We start from the raw sequence: 18655 nt of genomic DNA, 5'->3' as shown, positions 1-18655 counted from the left end.
CATACTGAGAGTGAGCTACTTGTCAAAGCACTGTTAAGTGAGGAAGCTATCCCTAAGATGACTCTAGTGCGGTAAAATTCCTTCATCATCCTTGTCATCATCATCTACACTAGGCCAATAGTCTTTCTGTCTCCAGTACTTGAGTTTCCAATCTCTTCTAATATCAATCATACACACAGCAAACACACACATGCGCACATGTGTCTAGACAATACACACACACACACACATACACACCTTTCAGTCTCTAAATTGACCTTAGATGTGCATCCCTGCCCTGCTCATTTTTCCCTCTCATCACAGCTCTCATCATACTTAAACATTTACAGCCATGTGTCTTGCTGCGCTGCGACCCTGAGTGTCAACAGCAGGTCCATTTCCCCCCAGCCGCACCAGGGGCACAATAAAATCCCAATAAGCCCAATAAAAGCACTAGAACAGGGACATAAACCCAGGCAGAACATGACTTTGCCTTCCTTACATACTCTGCTCTGCTATCCCGTGGCAGGCCTCAACGAATGCAAGGACAGAAAAGCAATTTGGTGAGGCACGGATGATGAGTTACATTTTACCGCTCCATCAACGTCAGCTTGGCTCTGCGACAGTGTTGATGGATCTTGAGATTGCGTCAAATGGTAGCTGCCTGAAGCACCTGTGCACTCGCCCTATTGCTACTGGAGTTAGTTAACTGCCAGGGCATACCAGGTTGTTGTGTTTATCTGATATGGGGGGGTATCTTTAGTTATAAAAGCAGGACTAGCGCCCAGAGGACGAGTCTGGAATACCATACTGAAAAATGGGATCACGCAGGGATTAGGGCTGAATCTGTCACAATACAGAAGCATAAATGCATGCATACAACTCAAGCCATCTACCCTCCACCAAAAACACACATGCACATACAGACAAACAGTAAAACTATAAATGCACACATTTCACCAGTACAAATATCAGTGTATAGTGAATAATGTAGAAATAACAATAAATAAATACATTTACACTTAAATTTGTGTAGAATACAAGGGAGGGGATGGACTACAGTGCACACATGCAGGCCATATGAATTTGCGTTCAATTGGGATTAACTCTTAACTGTTGAAAAAGTCATAAGTAACTTTTAAGCAGATGGAAATACTTGAACTACAAAATGGAGTTGTGAGGTTTTGAGCTTACAAATGATTTTTTTACATTTTACTTCTTGTTTCCTCCAATCATTCAGGAAAGTAAGCACACATAATGCTGATATCACTTGACATCCTTTTTACCAGCTCAATTCAGCAGAAAGTGCCAAATTATGAGCTTTATGAGAGTTTGGCATCAGTGTACCCAAGCCATGCGGTGTCTCTCTCTGCTGTTTGCTCTCTTCTGCTACATTACCCTGATTAGTACCTGAACTTTACCTCTTGATCTTATGATAAGATGGTCCAGACTTTCTCCTCTTAGCAGTAATCCTATAGACACCTTTGGTCTGTGTCTTCAGCAGTTATTCAATTATTAACTTTATTAACAACAAAACAATGCATATTATGTACTGTAGTATGTAATATCTATAACATGAAGATCTGATAAGTGTAACACTACATAGTTTGAGGGCAAATCTGATTGAGAGCAGATCTGGATAGTATGTTATAAACCTGGACTCATGGGTCAGCAGACTGATTACTTCAATTTAAGATAAGGCTGAGATCAATCAAAACAATCTTTGTTCAGATCAGTTCAAACATTAAACACATTAAATACATGCCCAAATATTTGCGGACACCCCTTTTAATGAATGCGTTCAGCTAGTTTAAGTTTAACCCATTGCTGACACAAATGTGCAAATGCACACACACACACCGATTGTCTTCCCTCTAGTGAAGTATTGCCAATAGAATTGGATTCTCTGGAGCAAATAATCATGGATCTTTTGACACCATGCCTAAGGGTGTAAAACCCCCCAGCACTGGATTGTAGAGCACTGGAACTGTGATTTCTGGAACAATGGTGCTCCAGTCAATACTTTAGGGATGAGTTGAGGAGTTGTTGATGAGGTGGGGAGGGTTGGGAGCATAAAACATCCAGAACTCACTAACGCTCTTGTCACTCCATGCAATGCAATCCAATCCTCACAGCAATGCACCAAAATCTAGCAGAAAGCTCCCCTGGACAGTAGAAAAAGTTACTCCAACAGAGCAGGATAAACTCTGAGTGTTTATTTTGTTGCCTCTTTACCCTCTGTTTACCCTCTGTTTGCCCTCTGTTTATCCTACTGTTTGCTTTCTTTGGAACATTGCTTAGTGAGTTCTTTGCATGTTCATTCTGAGAGAGGATGTTTGCCTTAAAGCTGACCTCCCAGAACACCCTTAGACTATGAAACAAAACATCTGCCATCATTAACAAATCAAATCAAATATTACGTATGTGAAGTGTAAAAGGCTCCAGAAGTATCCTTGAACTTTATGGCATACAATTACGCAATTCTACACACGCGACACAAAAGGGCAAAGTCAAGACACACACAGGCAAATATTTTTCATACAATGTCAAGACATACACATTGTCACTGTCCCCAAAAAACATTCATCTCCAAAATGTCAACTTTACAGGTAAAGAGAAAAAAACTCTTCTTAACTTTCAATTGAATATTTGTTCTTCCAATATTGGAGCATTTATATTGGTCCATTTATTGTGAAATGGTGATGTATATAAAGAACAACTACCAGATTTAAATGATATCAAAAAGTAAGAAAAAACTGCAAAAATTGAGATTGAAGGTTTTTGCGGGACAGTGATGAAATTCATGGCCTATGTGTAATAAGAAATGAGTCGAAATCTGTTTCTGACCTTAAGATAGATTTCAGTCTTTTTATATTTTGAAATCATATTTATGTCCTAGAAATATACAAAAACCCAACATGCACACACACTCTACTCACAGTCCCCGCAGTCTCAGCCAGATCTTCTCAATCTGCTCCGGCTGCAAATACTTCAGAGAGTTGTTCTCGAAATCCTCGATCTCCTTGGTGGGTGATTCCATGTCAAAAAAGTCGACCAGGCAAAACGACATGAACGTGGATTATCCGGTGGCCAGCTGCAGCAGAAGTGGTGTGCTGTGTGAAGTTGTGGAGCAGCGCGTGGGCTACAGCCCCCCGAGTGAGCCCGGAGTGTATCAGTGTGGCAGCTGGAGCCTGTCCCTCATCCCCCTGTCCCTCTGCCTCTCTCACGCTCTCTCTCTCTCTCACTCACTCACTCACTCACTCACTCGCTCACAGAGCGTCTGAAGCTCACTAGGCTAGCCCCCTCGCACTGAGGGAGTGCCTATGTGTCACCAGCTCTGTGGTCAGGTGTGCAGTGAGAGAGGGGAAAGGCTGTAGGGGGGTGCCACGCACACACAAGCACAAACACACACACACACACTTGTAAGCACAAATATAAGGCAGGGAGAGGAGAGAGACAGAGCAAGAGGGAGAGCGGGAGAGAGAGAGAGAGCGATAGGGAGTGAGTAAGGGGGGAGGAGATGGAGAGGATTAGGGGACTGCTGCTGATCCACGCATCAAAGAGCCACCACTGCTGCTCTCCACCACAGCCAGTCACTGCCATACACCCAGAGGAGGGACACAATCAATACACAGTAAGCCTACAGAATGGATGCTTTTTGATGGGCTGAGGAAGCAAGCAAGTGAGTGAGTGTGAGAGAGAGAGAGAGAGAGAGAGAGCGAGAGAGAGAGAATTCTCAATGTTAATGACTGTGTCCAAGAGCATGAGTGTTTGAGAGCAGCCAGTGAGACTGTATATGTGTGTGTGCGTCGAAATGAGGAAGAAGAGGCACTTTGTGGCAGACACTCCAATGTGGTGTGTGATGAGCATCTGTGTGTGCATATGTGTGTGTGTGTGTGTGTGTGGTACATGAAAGCTCAAATGATTTCCACGGTCCTAAAGCCAAAATCATATACTCCCCTGTTTCATTACTGTATAAAGAAAATGAACATTGTTAATTTAACACAAGAAGGACGAGAAGAGTCTTTCACACTAACATATCACAATACATCACAAATCATTTGTTCCACAACAACCATTACAACCAACTATCAGTGGTTGACACTTACTGACACTTACTGATACCATTACAAACTGTTACAAAGAACTTGAGATGGAAAAATCAATCAACCAGGTGATATTTCTTCAATAAGCCGATCCTAAGAGCCAGTCAGATCATATTCGCAAATTAAGGAATATAGCAGCTCTGTGCGAGGCTCCTCAGTCACAACACACTGCAGTTCCTCGTTCAACCTCTAGATGGAATCACAGAGCCCGAGCACAGCTGTAGAAACTCATTAAAGCCAGTGTTGTTCTCCACTCAGTGAGCTGACTCTGCTCAGTCAGGCTGGCATTTTTATTACTGTATCTGATACAAACGTGTAAATGTTTAAAACATAACATGTCTCGTGGAGGAAGCAGAGTAAAGGCTTAACACTACCAAACAGATACACACTAAAAGAACATCACTTAGCCCAGTATAGTGAGTATCAGAACACAGCAGAGCTAGCAAACACCACTAACCATACAAAAATGCAAACAATGCAGACCACATTGAACCACAAGCAAAAGAAACAGTCAGAAAGCTGAAGGAATCATGTCCAAAGTGATGACATCCCAGACGTCCCAGAACTCTCAATGACATCCACCAATCACCATGAAGTTTCAAAATCCTCGTCACCAGAATATTGATCAAGTTCATCTGTGTACTTGTGAAGGTAAGCCTGTTTGTGTGGTTCACTCTTTGTGAAGAACGTCCTTCTGTTTTCTTGAAGCATACTGAGCGTTTCTATTGTCTTTGTTTTATCATGTTTTGAGCTTGTTTTGTGTTTTAGCTTTTTCACTTAGCTTGCTGGCTGTGTCTTCTATCTCCACGTGTCTATGGACTCTGCCTTTTCGGCTTGGTCCATGAATCGTGTTTTGATTATCCTGGTTTTGTCCCTGCTCTTATCTTTTTTTGTATTGCCCTTTTTTAAGTAAACCTTCTGGTTTATTTTACATCAAAATTTTGCAACAAGTGTCTGATTATGTTACGAAATGTTATATATATATATAAAAAAAACTTTCGCAACAATCACCAAGGATGATACCTCAAGCAAGATGTACAGGTCTTGAACTGAGGTTGTATTTTTCTCTGAGTTCACAAAAAAAGTTCTGAAAATATCTGAATTATGGTCCTTAGGACCAAGACAAGTGACAGAATTAGACAGCCCTACAGCCCTGTGGACTTCTTTGGTAACATATGTGTGTATGTAAGCCCAGAGAAGAGTGGAGTTTAAGACAGTTCTATAAAGCACCAAAAAGGATTTCTGCTATTGTCGAAGAAAATCAAAGAAACCCTTTTAGAAACCCTCAGAGCCACTTTTGCTAAGATGGCAGAGTGTCCAAACATTTTCACATGCCACAATTACTATTTAATTTTTACTATATCTTGTTGTTTCATTGAGAAATAAATCTGTGTATTAACATTTGCAGGAAATTGTTTCCTCCAGATGTTTTGTTTACTTCTTTTTACTTCAGAAATCCAGAATATGTGCATTCTGGCCAAAGCTTATAATAAGATATGTACATAAAGGTTAAGAACGTTTTTTCCTTCTCTTATGAAGTTACTATATACAAAACATTTCATGACAGATCCAAATAACTTACAGTATCAAGATGACAGCAAGTACCCTTTGTTTCGAGAAACTTGAAGCAAATGAGGCCATCAGCTATCAATGATATGGTGCTTGTCTAAACGTGGCTGAGCCTAGAAGAACAGTTCTGAATGGCTCTGTAATTACATCAGATAGAGCTGCTGATATATCAGTGTGATGACTCGAAAGGAATTAAACGAACCAGAGAGGCTTCATTAGTGTCATGTGCTTGGCCCCCGCTTCCGAGCACAGAGTAGTGTTTTGTTATGACTCTCCTCTGTCAGGAAATTGGACAGCCTTATCGCTAATAGCGGGAATCAAAACATGTTACTCTAGTCTGGCTGATCCTAAAAGTTTATTCCATTGCTGAGAGACTGGAAGGGGGTGCACTGGGCCTTTAGGCTGTGTGGAGTGTTTACCCTGCCCCTGTCCTCCTTCTGTAACTCAACTAGCTCAACTTCTCTCAGCCAGGCTGCACTACTCCTCACTGTGACCTGCCTCACCAGCTAAAGAAACAGTGTGCACTAGTGAAAGACACATCTGTTTTTGTTTCTCTAGTTCTCCAACACTGTGACTGTGATTAGACTACACTATGTTTATCAGAATACACTGCCTGTATTAAAGGGCCTATATCATAGAAATCTGAATTCTCCTCACTTTTTAAAATACATTTTTAAAAAGTGCCTGACATGAGTATGTTAGCTGGAAAAATTTTGACACTGTGCCTAATGCCAGGAGTGAGCTACAGGGGCATAAAGCCCTTCAGCATTGAGGTGTGGAGCAGTAGAACTATGTTCTCTGGAATGATGGCGCTCAATCCAATGCTTTTGGGATGAGTTGGAAAGGTAGGGATGAGGTGAGATGAAGATCATTCTGACCTCACTAACGCTCTTGCCACTGAATGCAGTCAAATTCTTGAAGCAATGTTCCAAAACGTAGCAGAAAAAAAAACAAAGAACAAGCAGGTGTCCCAATACTTTTGTCCATATAGTGCATGCTAAAAAAGAAATGTTTCTTGGGTTTGCCCTGATTGTTTTACAGGACTGTAAATAAACAGTACATTGCTTTTTAAGCAAGTCAGTGTGTTAGCTTAACTTTAAGGTTCTGTGTGGCAGCAGGTTTTCATTCCAAACATATCCAACACATCAGTAACTTTACTAACAGTCTTCTTACTTTTTACTGTTTGTTTGTATTTATTTGAATGTATATCTGTGTTTAGTGTTTTTCTATATTCCCATATTTGTTCTAATCTAATGTTTATTGTGCAGAGATAAATAGTTTAAAGCAGATTCCTTGGCCCCTCCATATCTCTTTTGTTTGTATAAATGAGTGCTGCTTGCTGGATTGGAAGTTGTGGTTGTGCAAAGTGGTCTAGAGGTTGCAGCAGCATTGTCATCTAACCTACTGCCTAAACGAGCGAGGAACACCAGTGGGCAAAAAAGTAATGCGATTTTCACAGTTTCACAGTTTCCGCCCTGTCTCATGCCTCATGCACATATCTGTGATTGATGGCTTTCATCTGTGATTAACAAGATGTCAAGAACTAAGCAGTTTTTAGAGTTTTTAGAAAGTGGAACAGTCAGTGTTCACATTGGGACATGCATAGATATTGCCCCTGTGTGGCTGAATATTATTCCTTTTGCTTACTTGACGGACACATTCAGCAGTAGAATGCCTCCTTAGCTGAAATGGCTTAATGCACATACATTTAACAGTTGGTGTAGTGTAATGAGTAACCTTCCTCGTGTCTAGGGCCTAGACTAGGGGTTGATTTCTCAGCCAGACAAGCACACCACAGTTCACCAACAGAAGTCCTTGGACAAGACTCCAAACACTGAATTCACCTACTTTCCTGTGTAACATAATTACCTGTGTGACATTTTTTTTGCTTCCATGTTCCACTGGATGGGTGCGAGTTAGATGACTACACACATTGTAGTATGTTTTGAAGGGGACAGCTTATGAACACACACAGTGAGGGAAGTATTAACAGAATTGTAAACATAATAATAGTTGATTAGAGGTTCTGAATGTCAGTTTTGATTATTTTTTAAATATTCCATTTATATTACATTCCAATACATTTTTTGGAAATATTCCCGAGATCACCAGATAGTGTCGCTGTCCTCTCCTTGTCCTATTTTGGATTTCCAAAAAAGACACATGGCCATCTGTCATGGTTAGGACGTTGTGCTGGGGGGGCTTCAAGTAGGCCTAAGTTATAGGACTGCAAGAATGTGTGTGTTTGTGTGTGTAGGAGGGAGTTTACTATCTCTAAAATCATGCAACCATGTTAATGAACATTAATATATAAACATTTGCAAACATTAATAAATAGCAAAGAATATCATATTCACCATTTGTGTTAAACACAAAATTTGGCCTTTGCCTTCGACTCATGCATGCAGTGAATACACACATACAGACTAGAGAGCAAAAACACACGGCGCACAGTACGGACATGTGCCTGGAGCAGTGGGCAGCCATCGCCTGGGTAGCAAAGAGGGTTAGGGGCATTGCTCAAGTGCCCAACAGTGGCAGCTTGCCGAGCCTAGGTATTACCTGTGTGACCCACAACCCTGTCATCAATAGCTGAGCCATCAGTGCCCCTCTTAAAATAATCTCCTTTTATTTAAACTCACTTCCCTTAGATGACCATTCTCAAACTATTGCTTCACTCATTCGACTCGCATTAGCTTTAAGCCTTTTTCGTCTTGCTTCCATATTCTCCATAAGTAGCCATTGCATTTAGCCTGAAAAGGCTTTTATTTGTAGGTTGGGTGTATGTAAATTCTGGAGGCATAAGCAAAGTGCCAAGACTGCTACTTAACAGGCTGACATTTTGGCATTGGCCTATATTTACTTATTTTACTCACGTTTTGCAGTTTTATGCTCAAAACATATCAATTCCATGCACCAAACTTTTATTATTGAACTATGAAAAGCTAAATACACTTCTAGGGAATCTTTAAAAGGAAAGGACATTCAGTTTTTTTGCGATACATCGCCTTTTAGGTGGGCCACAGCAAATTAAAGACGTGAGTATAATTTCTGTTCTGAGTTTGAAGATCATTTAGAGTGCATTTCTTACATCGCAACTGCTTCTGGAGCCTGTCCTACACTGATAAGGACTCTCAGCCTCTCGCACCTCAGGCTTAAACAAAACCTGACTCAACTGAATGAAAGATGTAGTGCTGGTGGCAGAACAGAATGTGTGTAAATTGAGTGCTGAGAGTGACATGTAACCTAGAAAGACTGAAACACCCCCTCCTCCTCCACAAGCTCCCCCACACACACAGTCACAGGCATGTGAACATGCACACACACTCTATTTTTTTCCCTCTGGTTGACTCAGCCTGGCCCTTTTTCAATTAGTTGATGTGAAGAGAGGGATACAGCTATGGGCCAAACAAAGAGAGCGAGCCTCTATCCCCTCGCTTTCAAGTGTCACAGGCGCTCACTCCCCCTCTACCATCATACCACTCTCTGTCTCTTTCTTCTTTATCATTCCCTCAATCCCTCTCTCTCTCTCCATCTGCTTTAGTGTGTGTGTGTCTCTCTCTCTCTCCCTCTCTATTTCAGAGAGGAGATTGTAGAAAGGACAGAGCTGGATGATGTGTGTTTATCGGTATTGGTGTCAGGCATTAATAAACTAAATAATCATCAAAAAATTCATTTCTGTTATGTTTTTTTTCTATTTCTATTAACACATACCTTACTGCATAACAACTTTTGGTTAGTTATAGTTATAGTTATAGTATTATTATTATTTTAAATTTAAAGTTTTTCTTTTATTTTTTGTTTTGTTTTTATAAATGAGGATTTCTTGTTATTTACATTATTTATGTAATTCATTTGAGAGGGGTGTTGCAGTCTAAAGGCTAAAGGTAAAGCAGGATTTCAGAATCTCTGCTCGTCTACCACATTTATTATTTATTATGTTTAATATTGTATTTTGAGACAAAGATGATAGAAAATTGCTTAACAAAAATGATTAAAATTATTCAAGGTCTGTGAAGAAAAGTAGCTATTTCCCAACATTCCTTCATCAATAATTAAATCGAAAAGTGTCTGTAAGTGGGAAGATTTAATTAATTTCTTCTAATTAACTCCTGTACACCTACCGATAATGCATCATAATCTGGTGATCTCAAAAAGTTTTTCCAGCCAAGGACTCTAACATCAAAAAAGAAAGATGATTAGAATCTGTTTAAACTAGATGTCCTTGTTATAAGATAGATAAGACTTTTGTTTATTCAAGTTAAATGCAGAATACAAAAACACCACTCTGCTAAGCCACCAAGATCTCCTTAGGTATTTGGGAAACCATAAAAATGGCAAAATTCATGAAAATCATGGAGGCCCCACCTCACAACTTACAGGACTTTTAAGATGCTTCATAGGCCTTCATAGGCCTTCAAGACCTTCTTAGGTCTTGTGGAGTCAATGCCTCAGATGGTCAAATGTGTTGTGCCTGCACAAGGGGGAATAAAAAGTATTATATTTAATCTGATCGGCACACACACACACACACACACACACACACACATATATATATATATATATATATATATATATATATATATATATATATATATATACAGTACATTTCATTTCATAAACAACACTTTTTCAGATGTAATATATCCTTTAAAGCACTGTTTTTAATAGCACTTTGTATTTTGTTGCATATCCTTTGAATGCACTGACTGCTTGAAGTCGATGAGTCACACATCACCAGGTGCTGAGTATCTTCTCTGCTGATGTCCTGCCAGGATTGTACTGCAGCCATCTTCAGCTTCTGTTTGTTAGCAAAAGGCTAAGCCCTCTTAGGTTTTTTTTTTCTCCAGCATATGAAAGGCATCCTCAATAGGATTCAGATCAGGTGACTGACTTGAAAAGTCATGAAAACTCCTGCGTTGCTTTGGCACTATGTTTAAGGTCCCAGTCACCTGTCCATTTAGGGTTATAAAGCTCCAGTAATCTACATTAATGAAACATGTGAGTTGTTTAAGGTCAAATTTAAAACATATCTGTAGTAAATGGTCATCTATTTTTGAAAAGAAAATCTATTAATTAAATTAAAACTGTTGTTGGCTATTCTACATGTCAGTTGAAGAGCCCCTTCCTGCCAATCTGGCTACCAGAGGAACTCTAAAATATAGAATATGGATTCTTTAAAACTGGGATCATGGCATAGGCTGGTGGAGCATGAAGTGCTATGCAGATCTAACCTTGTACAGCCAACCTGCTTTTCTCCTTCACTGCTGTTTTCTCATCCCCATTCAGAGGATTACAATTCACACTATTTGACACCTGTGTGTGTATGTGCTTATTTGTGTGTATGTGTTTGGGAGTGTGTAAGTGCACACTCTCAGTCTGTGCAGTCCTATGGGCTTATCCATGGGGTAAGGGGGTGACTGAGGGAAATCAATTGAAATGAGATTCAGATCGAGGGCTGAGCCGTGAGCAATTCAATTAACAGCAGGAGATGCGCGCCATGTTTCCAACGCGTGCTCCTCAAATAGATCCTGACAGAACCAGGCCCACAGCCCACAACAGAGCTCTGGCTGCATGACACTTGCTGCCATCCCCTTCTCCAAACAAAATAGCTCCACTGCTCCCTATGCTAGGCCTCGTCATTTTCATTAGAGGATCAAAGCACAGCTTATGTCTAATCCTGAGCAACCTTACAGTAAGCTGTGACAAGGTAAGTAAATCCTCCCATAGAATATATAATATCAGAATGGCTTACTGTGTATGGATACTACACATATACTGTTAAAGTTTGTTTTGAGCTTAAAAGAGGAATATGACTGTTCATCTTTGACTGTTTCAGAAAAGTCTACAAAGAGTGACTGACAGTCTCAGTAGAAAGCACCTAAAACACACTCCTTTAAAGCAGCATTATGTAAGAATTGGCTTTTCTTACTCAAGTATTAGGCAGGTGGTGCGACTATAAGGGGAAAACAGGAGCACTTTGAGCCAGTCCTTAAGGAGGACACGCTTACAAGCATTTCTGGACAAGCTGAAAGATACAGAACCATCACTGAAAGTGATAGAAGCATGTGGATTGATGTGGTAGAGTAATGTCACTGAATTTTACACGAGAAGTTACACACTTCTCGTGGGTGTTGTCCAGTCCACTTCACCAAAGTCATATAAAAGCTGCCCAAAGCAGCAATGATATAGACGTTATTCTGCCCATTACAAGTCAGTGGAGCATCAGCTCCTATTGAAGCTGTTATTTTAAGGTAAAACTGCTTCATAACTTCACCTTAGTCTCTTAAAGAAAAAAACATACAAAACCACACATGCATGTGTCAAAAGTTCATATTGGAGATAACCTACTTGCACCTGGAAAAAAGTGAGCAAGTAATAATAAGTCATTTATTCATATTAATGTCATTATTATCAGCATTCTCCTTTCATATAGTCATTAATCAGAAGGACAGAAAAGACCCAACGAACTAAGACCAGAAACATGCTTAACGTACAGCCAATGCTCTGACAATACATGATTATGCGGTACAAACTGTACAAACTCAACATGCAACACTCATCAAACTGGTCCACTATGACAGTTGACTGGAAAAAGCATGGCACAGTACAGCTGTCGCTGTAGCGCCCCTTGCAGCAATGCTCAGAATGCAGCTTGTGCTTGTGTTGCGTTATGAAATGCATCAGAATGCAGCTCGCGTGCACATTTTTAAACATTCTACATTAATTTTTGGGCTTAGTTAACCAACGCACATCAACACACCCACTACAGTAAATCTGGAATAAAGTGACAATTCAAGCATTTGCTCTCTTTCTCAATCACTCACCATAGTAAAGAGTTTCAGATCTGTATAAAAATGTACACAGTGGCAAATACAAAGTTTGGGGACCCCTGGTCGGAATTTCTGTTACTGTCAATAGTTAAGTAAGAAGAAAATGAACTGATCTCCATGATAACAGAGGCAAATGAATAAAGATGAAACACTTTTTTCAACCCTTTTTTCAAGTATAATTTGCTTATTCTCTTTTAACTGATCACAGCTGTATGTAGTATTTACTCAGATTTTCTTTATTTTACATTCATTTATTACATTAATATACAAAATTAATTACATTAATTTAGCTGGAAAAAATTATGGTGGAAATTAAACAAAAGTAATATTTTTTTCCACTGCACTGTATGTCTCTCCATTTCTTCTTATTAAGACCTGCACCATATAAATGACTGAGTGTCAGCCTACAGTGTCTGGTGCATCTAAATCAAAGCGTTCATGTTGTTCTTGTGCCCTGCAGGCCATGAGGAATGTGTTATGTGTTGAATTATTCAGATTTCCTCAAAGCAAATACAAAGCTAGAAAATGAATAGCAGCGATGAAGAGCGTGGTATTTGAAATCGAACACAGCAATGAATATAAATATTTCTATAAAAAAAGAAAAAAGATGAACAAATCAAACACTTTTATTTTTGTAACAAATCAAAATGGTCACAGTAGTTGTATTCAGCAACTCATAATGAGAGAAAGAGAGAGAGACAGAGAGGGGCACAGAGATAACGAGAGAGAGATTCGGTGTTGATGTACTGCATGTGACCTTACCTCCTTATTTTTAAGAGCTAGCAGCTCTTGCTCAGTGATGATGTGTTAGCCCTCTCTGCTGACCACTGGGGACACAGCCCCACTGTTCACATGCTTTACTGTACACACACACACATATACACACACACACACACGCCAGACCTTGTCCAAACCACAACTTCCTCTGAGAGGACACTACATGCAGAACAACAGAGACTGGGCTTACAGTTCGGCCTTTATATCAGACCCTACTGATGTAATCCACAGTGTGGTGATTTCAGCTGGATCGTGCCTGAAAATCTACACATCTATTTATAGAACTGTTCTCTTTGAAAAAACAGAAACTGATGTCCACATAGTGATAGACAGACACGGGTGTGGGTTGAAGGGGGGGGGGGGGGGGGGGCAAAAGAAATACAGTCTATGTGCATTATTAATCAGCAGCGATGACATGTCTAATCTAGCAGTTGCTGGTCTGCCTGCTCAGATTGATGACCTACCAGAATATTCTCTGTTCATTAAAAAATAATTCATATTGTTCACTGACTGAAACCAAATCTCAGATATTAGAAAGGGAAATCCACATTTATTACACCATCAGTGGAAGCATTGCGGCATTGCGGCATTATTTCAGAGCACTCCATTATCATATATCAAGCAGAATATCATCACAGACATCCATAAATTTCAATCTCAAACCTTGAAACATAATCGTGAAATAAAAAAATGTGGCTTGTTCATGTAGAAACTTTTTAAAAAGACCTTGAGGGAAAAATAGGAAAAGGCAGCTCCTCATTAAACCACCCAGACAAGTTAAGCATGGCTACTGAAGTAGGGCTTCTGTATATGTTTGGAGTCAAGAAGAGAAAGGTAGACCTTCAACTACAAAATGGATATGCGCGAGCAGTGCCAAACTTCAGTCAGAACAGCACTGATAGAGCAGGTCATTATGTACGCAGTGCTAACAGGATGCAGAATACTGATAAGACCTGGTCCACTGATTCTACCTCCCGATGCCACAATACAGATGCCGTGAGCATGGCAGAACCTGAGAGAGTAAGGGTAAGAGTAAAAAACGGAACTGGACAAGCTAATTAACGTCCAGTAGGCTCATGTATTATTGAATTTTTAATCCCACCCTAAAGCCTGCAGTCAGCTCAATGCTGGGCGTTTCGTATGTCTAAAAGGGGCATGGTCGTATTGAGTGACAAACCCACCTCTGCCTCGCAAGCCCCGCAACCTCCTGCCTCATATGGTTGCAGGTCAGGGGAAATGAATACTCTCCGGGGCCCCCTTTAACGAAACACAAAGACGAGATAAACAAAGCATGGAAAAAAAAGGATGATATCTCTTACAAGTGATTAATTGCCCCCACTTCACTGAGTGCCTTTCAATACTTTGAATTTTAATGGATGAGCGACTTTCCGCTTGACAGATTCAACAGAGCATGGCAAAGCTCATTTAGGTTAACTGAAAATAAGCCCGCATCACATGCTCTCAAAGGCGTTAATATAAAATCATAACAAGGCTAATAATAATCTTATTTGAGAAGTGTTTGGCCTTGTAATGAGTAAGCCCCCCTCTTTCCAGCATGACAGCTATAGCCATTCATGGGAACATTACTGTTTTGACAGCATGTTTGTCCTGGTGGCCTGTGAGATAATACAGTCAGTTCATGAGGTCGTGCTTGTAGCTGTACACTGAGGCTCGATCATTCAATGCCAGCACACAGCTCACTAACTACAGCCTTGAGGCTCAGGATTACACTCATCTGAGCCAAGTACAACTCACTATGGCAATCGAAACATAGCTCAGTACAGACATTCACATAGATCTTAAAACATGCATTCCCTCGCTGTTACACAAAAATCTTCAAAAAAATGTCAATGGAAGTTTATGAAAAACATTTTATTCCAAGTCATCATGGAGCGTTTCAATTGGTCTGTTCATCATGAACTTTAGGGTGTGTTTATATCTGTGAGCCGGTTCTCTTGGTCCGGATCATGCAAGAAAAGTATACATTGTTAGATTTCAGTTCTGGTTTGCTTTGCGTTCATACTGAAATGTAATCAAAATGTGCCTGCAGATCCTGCATAATCTAAAGGTGCACGTATTTGTCACTGTACAGTGTACACTGTACAGCGAAATGTGTCCTCCGCATTTAACCCATCTGGTAGTGAACACACACTCACACACACACACACACACACACACACACGTGTTAGGGGCAGTGAGTACACACACACCCAGAGCGGTGGGCAGCCAACTCCAGCGCCTGGGGAGCAGAGAGTGGCAAGGGCCCAACAGTGGCAGCTTGCCGAGCCCGGGAATCGAACCCACAACCCTGTTATCAATATCCCGGCGCTCTAACCGCTGAGCCACCACTGCCCCTATCTAATCTAGCAGAAAGGGATTTAATCTGCAGCACCTCGGTCATAGCAGGTAAACACACAGCAGGTTGTTGGTTTAGGCGGGCAGGTATTATCTTTCACTGGGAGAAGCAGTGCTCTGGTGGATAGATCACTGGCTGCTTATGGAAGTGCAAGTGAACTGCGGGGGGGGGGGGGGGATTAACCCCTGGATGCTTAAACCTGGTTAATTCAATCATGTCATCATGATATCAGTATAAAACGTATGTGTTAATTTGTTCATTTGTCACGTGGTAATTATGTTGTCAAATCTGACGTTACTGTGGCTACATCCCAACTCACACACTACTACACAGTACTTTACTGGGGCAATTACATTAATGAATTCAATTGTGACTAGTTTTGAAACACTATGTGGGTGTGGTAGTGTGTTGTTTGGGACACAACCCCGCTAAACTAAAGGGACAGACAGAAGTTAAAGCCCAGAAACGTGGGCAGGTTTGCACGGAGACTCACCCGTGCTCAACTCTAGCTGGAAGAATGGCTATAATACAACCATCTTGTGACATCATATCCTGTGTTGGTTTCGTTTAGGTGCCTTTGGTTCGTATTGTCTTTATACTTCAAACGAACCGAACCAGAATTCATTTCGAAATGGACTGAGATCCTTAGGTGGTCTCTGCACTTGTTTGAGAGCTTGAAAAGCAGCGTTCACACTTACTCTAATGAACCACACAAACAGAGCAATTCTATTCTTCTCTTCTTTGCTTTAATCGAACCAAAGGTGACAGGTATAAACACACCCTCAGATACAATGTAAAGAACAACTGCTACACTCAAATTACGCCAAAACAGCAAAACTAGCAATCCAATGACGATGAGTTAAAAGCCTTTAAGATCCTGGAAAAACGACAAGGAGTAATGGCAAGGGCAGGTCTTAAATATTAATTAACCAGTATTAAAATGGAGTGCTTAATTGTCAGCCATTTGACCCTCACTTCCCACCAACGTCCCACTTTTACAGGTACTGTAATTTTACAGACCCCCTCCATAACTGCATGAGCTTCTGTTGTTCCATTCCATCAGTGTGTCTGGCTGCCGCTGCAGCACTGAATATGGCACTCACTCGCTGTCTGCCTATGTCTAGTTAGCTTCAGAGAAGCTGCTGGATTTGCATTGCAAACAAGCTTTGGGTGCTAACAAAGGGAGCAAGGTAGCCCCGTGCTGCCTTTGTCAGGCTGCTGCTGCATGAACGCCCTTGGTCGTGTCCTACCTGTCAATGGATGATGTGGCTGCTGATAACCCCCTCAAGCATGTGTTTGTCCAATGAAATGAGGTGGCTGCTGATGAGGGCGCCTCCTCTTTGCTCATTTGGCCCATGAATTATGCTCCCCACCTTTGAAAGTGCTAAATAGGCATGCTAATGTGTCTGTGTTTTCACTGGGAATCCACCGCATCGCCTACGTAATTGAGTGCCAGGCCAGAGGACAAGGCTATAATGACAGAGAGTCTGTGTTTGTGTATGTGTGTGTGTGTGTGTGAGAGAGAGAAAGGGGGTTAGAGAGAGCATTATCCTAATCTTCCTGTTTATAGACACTGCTAATGAATGTATTCAGCTACTTTATGTTGCACACATTGCTGGCACAGATGTGCAAGTGCACACAAACACAGCTTGCCCAACTAGTCCCTGTAGAGAAGTACTGACAATACAATAGGTCTATCTGGAGCAGAGAAACATCAACCTATTGGCACCATGTCCAATACCAGGCATGGGCTACAAGGGCTAAAGCCCCCCAGCATTGAACTTTGGAGCACTTGAACTGGATTCTCTGGAATAATGGTGCTCTGGTGCTCCATCCAATATTTTTGAGATGAGCTGGGGATGATCAAATCCTTACAGAAATGCTCTGCAGTCTAGGTAGAAGGTAGAAAGCCTTCCCTGGACAGTAGAGACGATGACTCCAACAAATGCAGGATACTTTTATTTAAACACCCTTGAATTTAGAAGCAATAATGAATGATCAGGTGTCCAAATACTTTTTACTTTCCATATAGTGTATAATACATACATCTATGGCCCAGCTATGTTTTTACAATGAAAAAGTCAGGATTTCACCTATTTTTAACACATGCCACCAGCTACTCATCAAACCTTTCCTGGGCCAATATGACTTGTTAGAGAAGCAAAATATTAAATTGCAGTCAGGGTCATATGATATCTATAAAAGAAGCTAGCTAATTGACTTGATTGTTAGCAACCCCCGCTGAGTAAAGAACAGGCCCCATATTGTCCAAGAATGACCATGCAAGCACACACACAGACACACCTATCTCTAAATTTAAGACCTATTCTGGATTTAGACGGGCTGTTCTTTCAGCTTTTAGAGCTGAAACAGGTATCAAATTGATCTTTGATTGAGGTCAATGGTGAGGCTAGAGGTCACTCAGTGTCCATTAGTGGTAGGATTTCACAAGATATGAATCACAAAGACTTTTAAGATCTAAGAAAACTGCAGCACAAATCATCAGTGACTAACAGGACTGGAGCTAGGATGACATTTAGCATAATGCTAGATGGCATAATGCAGGATTGCATAACACTTTCTTCACTCCATTCTACAGTAATGTAAAAAGATTTGACTGCTGAACAGGTTTTGGCACTACAAGGTAAAGTATGCCTGATTTGTCTGATACAACAAGGCAAGGCATGTGTTTTTTATTGAGGTACAAGACTGGTAAGCAAAGGCTGTGCTAAGATTTGTGCTCTAAAAGCTGTCTGACAAACTCAACTCACTGGTGTTTGGTGATTGGTATGGCCAACACCACTACTTGCCAGTCTGGGTGACTATGCTGTACTACACCAATAAGAGTCATTGGTCGATACTCTGGATGAGAGCGTCAGCTGAATACCACACATGTAAATCTGTGTGATGAATGTTTTAAAGTTCAACCTGAATAGCACACACACATGGGTGTATTTGCCTTAAAAAGCATATGAGGTACAATACATAGCTAACTGTTTATGCTCATCTGAACTGTAATAATGAGAATAACATCT

At 40.8% G+C, this 18655-nt stretch overlaps 1 protein-coding gene across 7 annotated transcripts in view; it reads right to left on the bottom strand.

Moving 5' to 3' along the window:
- The window catches only part of pde1ca (phosphodiesterase 1C, calmodulin-dependent a), a 91313-nt gene that overhangs the window by 56797 nt on the left and 15861 nt on the right, over positions 1–18655 (bottom strand). The window contains exon 1 of one of the 7 annotated variants that reach the window (XM_072679704.1): positions 2919–3316. The exons of the other annotated variants lie outside the window; for them this stretch is intronic. Coding sequence (XP_072535805.1) covers positions 2919–3049 — 131 coding nt within the window. The 5' untranslated portion in view covers positions 3050–3316. Of the gene's footprint in view, positions 1–2918; positions 3317–18655 lie in introns of those variants that run through there. 7 annotated transcript variants of the gene reach the window in all.

Source organism: Salminus brasiliensis, chromosome 5 (assembly GCF_030463535.1).
Source record: "Salminus brasiliensis chromosome 5, fSalBra1.hap2, whole genome shotgun sequence".
NCBI classification, from domain to species: Eukaryota; Metazoa; Chordata; class Actinopteri; order Characiformes; family Bryconidae; genus Salminus; species Salminus brasiliensis.
This window is presented reverse-complemented; position numbering and strand designations above follow the sequence as displayed.